We start from the raw sequence: 4,485 nt of genomic DNA on the forward strand, positions 1-4,485 counted from the left end.
GCACATAAACACCACCCACCACCATGCTCTCAGGCTAGCCGCTGGGTCCTCCAAACCCTCAAGTCTCCTCATTTGTAAAATGAGAACAAGACATAGCTCACAGAACTGCTCTTAGAATTAAATAAGGAAACTTCAGTTAAAAGAAGATACTACGGATGAGTTCTCATCTCAGCCTTCTGAAATAAAACACTGAAGTACAACTAAAACCACTTCCTCTTTTATAGAAGTCTGGAACTTTTTCCAAAGTGCTAATGGATAGTTCAAGGTAGATTATTTTTTTGGTGAAGGTAATTGCTAATTGAGTGGATCTTCCCTTTCACTATAGTGAGAAATCAGGTCCATAAATTAGTAATTATTCTTTGTTATGTGTACCTATATTTCTTTCAGACTTGCTCAAATCTCTTTCCTTACCATACTATGGACTCCCAAATAATAATAATGAATAATGATGCCAATGCAAACTTGTACTTGAAGGCATTAATGCAATGTATGCAATATTAGCTAATAATGCATTAGCTGCAGAAAAAGAATAGCTTGATTTAAAAACTAAAATAAAAATTATTTCCCCTACATATGGGCAAAGGTTTGCTCATCAAAGAATTCATTAATACACAACAGCTGTAGTCACTAAAAACAGAAGATAATCTTTAGCTTCTGCAACTGCAATTTACTCTCCTGTGGCAACTACAGCAGCTGACAGGCAAACTGGAAAATTGTTTAGTTTGTGACCTGAATTACAACTTTTTATCCATCACAAGTTTAACATCTGTAATGTAACTAAGTCATCTCTTTTCAAAACCAAATTGGCCACATAGATGTTAGGAGTATAATGAGCCATGAAACATCAGATAGCCATAGATGTGCTCGCTTTGGGAAGATCCAGAAGCAAGTAGGTAGACGTTTCTTCAGCACAGAGCTGCCTACAGTCAAGAGACTCAGGAGGCCAACTCCCCGTCAAGCTTCAGGAATCACCAAGGTGAGATGTGTGTCTAGGGCAACTATTGTTAAAGCTGGGGTTCACTGAAGCACAAAGCAGTTTAGCACACTAGATTAAGCTATAAAATATTTAGAATTCAGATCCTATCTGCTACTTCACTTCTTATTTCCTCTCCACATTCCCAATGGTGCAATTACATAGTCTTACCTTACTGAAAAAATACATTATCAGCACCCGTTTTGACAAGAAGTTCTTAATCTGAGTTAGAAAACAGAAAAATTTAGCACATTCAGTTTTCAATTCTAGTCAAGTGTAATATTACACATTCCCAGGCTTTCTTGACAGTACTTGAAAAAAATAATGAAACACTTCACGTCTTACAGAGAAAACAACAATGACATTTATTAACAACACTTTTATAAATATCTTTGTAATAGATAACTAAGGTGGGCCTTATAATCTAAACTGTATGTCCATCTGTACACATCTAAACTTCTCTGTCCTATATGTTGCAGTTGTTAAGTAATGCTGAGTCAGTTCTGACTCACAGAAACCCAGTATAGGGTTTCCGAGGAGCAGTTGGTGGGTTTGAACTTCTGACCCTGTGGTTCGCAGTCTGGTGTTTATCATACAACGCCACACCAGGAGTCTTTTATGCTGCTGTTGTTAAATGCCATTGAGTCAGTTCCAACCCACAGCAACCCTATACAGGGTTTCTGAGGAGCAGCTGGTAAGCATAAACTGCCAACTTCACAGTCCAGCACATTCACCCACAGCACCACACCAGGACTCCAGAGTCTTATATAGTCTCTATGAACAGCATCAACTCGATGACAGTGGCTTAACCACCAAATTACACTGCTGTCAAAGTAAAAGGAATTTTAAGTGGTTCTGGTGATAGTTTCTCAGATCATGTATTTTTTTTTAATCAATTCTCTACAGCAGGCCTGCCCTTTAATGTCTTAATACCAAAAGAATAAGAGGGGAATTTAAAGTTTGTAGAAAAATGAAACTGAAAGACACTGGAATGTTTCCTTGAACATTCTGAAGTAGCCTAGTATATTTCCCCAGTCCCCTCAAAAAATATCTTAAGACACAAAGTGGTTTTCCACTAGTTGACAGTTACTAGGAGGCAAACAGTCTTATTATCAAGATGAAAACTATATAATCCAACTAACTTGAAAGTGAATTTGCTCCTATTATTTGTTGTTATTATGTGCCCTCAAAGTTGGTCTCAACTCATAGCAACATTAAGCACAACAGAATGAAACACTGCCCAGTCCTGCACTATCCACACAATCATTGCTATACTTGAGTCCACTGCTGCTACTACCATGCCATCTCTTTTTTGCTAACTCTCCACTTCACCAAGCATGATATCCTTCTCCAAGGACTGGTCCCTCCTGATAATAATGTCCAAAGTGGTGGTGGTGGTTATGTGCCTTGGAGTCGGTTCTGGCTCACAGCGTCCCTGTACGGGTTTCCGAGGCTGTAAATCTTTACGGGAGCAGAAAGTCTCATCTTTCTCCTGCAAAACAGCTGGTAGTTTCAAACTACTGATCTCAAGGTTCGCAGCTTGATTCATAACCACTTCGTTACCAGAGCTCCTTAATGTCCAAGGTAGGAGAGATGAAGTCTGGCCATCCTGGCTTCTTAAGAACATTCTGGCTGTGCCTCCTCCAACACAGATTTGTTTGTTCTTCAAGCAGCCTGAGGTATTTTTAATATTCTTCCCCAACACCATATCTCAAATCCATCAATTCTAAAATGGTCTTCCTTCCTAGCATACATTTTTCCTGATTTTAAACCATACACTGTCCCCTAGTTCTATTTGAATGACTACCTCTTGGTCTATGTACAGGTTCTTCATGAGCACAATAAAGTGTTCCTGAATATCTGTTCTGTGCCATGTTGTTCATAGCTTGTCATGATCCACACAATCAAAAGCCTTTGCATAGCCAATAAAGCACAGGTAAACATCTTTATGGTATTCATGGCTGTCAGCCAAGATCCATCTGACATTAGCAATGATATCCCTCATTCCACATCCTCTTCTGAATCTGGCTTGAACCTCTGGCAGTTCCCTGTCAATTACTGTCGCAGCAGCTGTTTTTGAATTATCTTTTGCAAAATTTTACTTGCATGTGCTATCTCGTATGATGATTTCTGCATTCCGTTGGGTCCCCTCTCTTTGGAATGGGCACAAATATGGATCTCTTTCAATCAGTAAACCAGGTAGCTGTCTTCCAAATTTCTAAGCATAGATGAGTGAGTGCCTCCAGTGCTTTATCAGTTTGTTGAAAAATTTCAATTTGTATCTGATCAATTCCTGGAGCCTTTCTTTGTCAATGCCTTCAGTATCATTGGCTCTTGATCATATACTACCTCTTGAAATGACTGGATATCTACTATTTACTTTTGATACAGTGACTGTGTATTCCTTCCATCTTCTTTTGATGCTTTCTTTATCATTTAATATTTTGTACATGAATCCTTCAATATTGTAATTCAAAGCTTGAATTTTTTTCTGCAGTTCTTTCAGTTTGAGAAAATGCTGAGCTTGTTCTTTCCTTTTGATTTTCTAATGCCCTTGCATATTTCAATATAATAGACTTTGTCTTCTCACGCTGCACTTTGAAAAGTTCTGTTCAGCTCTTTTCCCTCATTTCTTCCATTTGCTCCTACAATACTTTCACCTAAAAGCTGTATGACTAGCCAGAGAGATGTAGCAGGAGGTGTCAGATGTTGCACAAAAAAGGGCATGGCAGTACTTGGGGCATATAAAGCCTTATTGGATCCTAAAATTCACAAAATGCCTTCAGTTTTTCCTTCACTATAATCAGTCATTCCAGTAGTGAACATTTTATAATTTCTACTATCTTATAAAATACAACTCTTTTAATTCCTCAATTCCCTCCAGCTAGTATCCCACTTCTGTTTCCCTTACAGAACACTACTTAGAAAGTCTGACTTTCTTGCAGTCTCTTAATTCCTAGCCATGGCTCCTGAACCCACTCTGATCAGGCTTTTGTCCTGACTATTTCATCCAATAGCTCCTATCAAGGACTCAAAGACCTCCACAGTTCTAGTGTGCTCTTAGTTTGTACCTCAGACTGCCTAACACTCAGCAAGTGAAGCACCCATTTCTCCTCGTCAAGGCACTTTACTGGTCTCTCCTCTTACCCCAGTGACTACTTCTCAGTCTCCTCTGCTGTCCCTCTCAACTCTATGCCTTTAGTTCCTAGAGGGGCCCAGTTCTGAGATAGTTATTCACCTGGTCTCATGGCTTTACATACTGTGTACATGATGTAACTTCTACTCTTTACACTGACCATTTCTAGTGCAGATTTTCTCCTATACTTCAGATAGATACATGTCCAAGTTTTTACTCAGTATTTTCACTTGGTAATCTAATATTCAAAACCAAACCAACCTCACTACCATCAAATACATTCCAACTCACAGTGACCCTATATAGGGTTTTTGAGACTGTAAATCTTTATGGAAGCAAATGTTATGGTTGTTAAGCATCATCAAGTCAGTTCCAA

At 38.8% G+C, this 4,485-nt stretch overlaps 1 protein-coding gene across 3 annotated transcripts in view; it reads right to left on the bottom strand.

Moving 5' to 3' along the window:
- NDC1 (NDC1 transmembrane nucleoporin) overlaps window positions 1-4,485 on the bottom strand; it is a 94,226-nt gene that overhangs the window by 34,149 nt on the left and 55,592 nt on the right. For all 3 annotated transcript variants that reach the window (XM_006839788.1, XM_006839787.1, XM_006839789.1), the window contains one exon: window positions 1,145-1,195. In XM_006839788.1, coding sequence (XP_006839851.1) covers window positions 1,145-1,195 — 51 coding nt within the window. The remainder of the gene's footprint in view (window positions 1-1,144; window positions 1,196-4,485) is intronic.

Source organism: Chrysochloris asiatica, unplaced genomic scaffold (assembly GCF_000296735.1).
Source record: "Chrysochloris asiatica unplaced genomic scaffold, ChrAsi1.0 scaffold00026, whole genome shotgun sequence".
NCBI lineage: Eukaryota > Metazoa > Chordata > Mammalia > Afrosoricida > Chrysochloridae > Chrysochloris > Chrysochloris asiatica.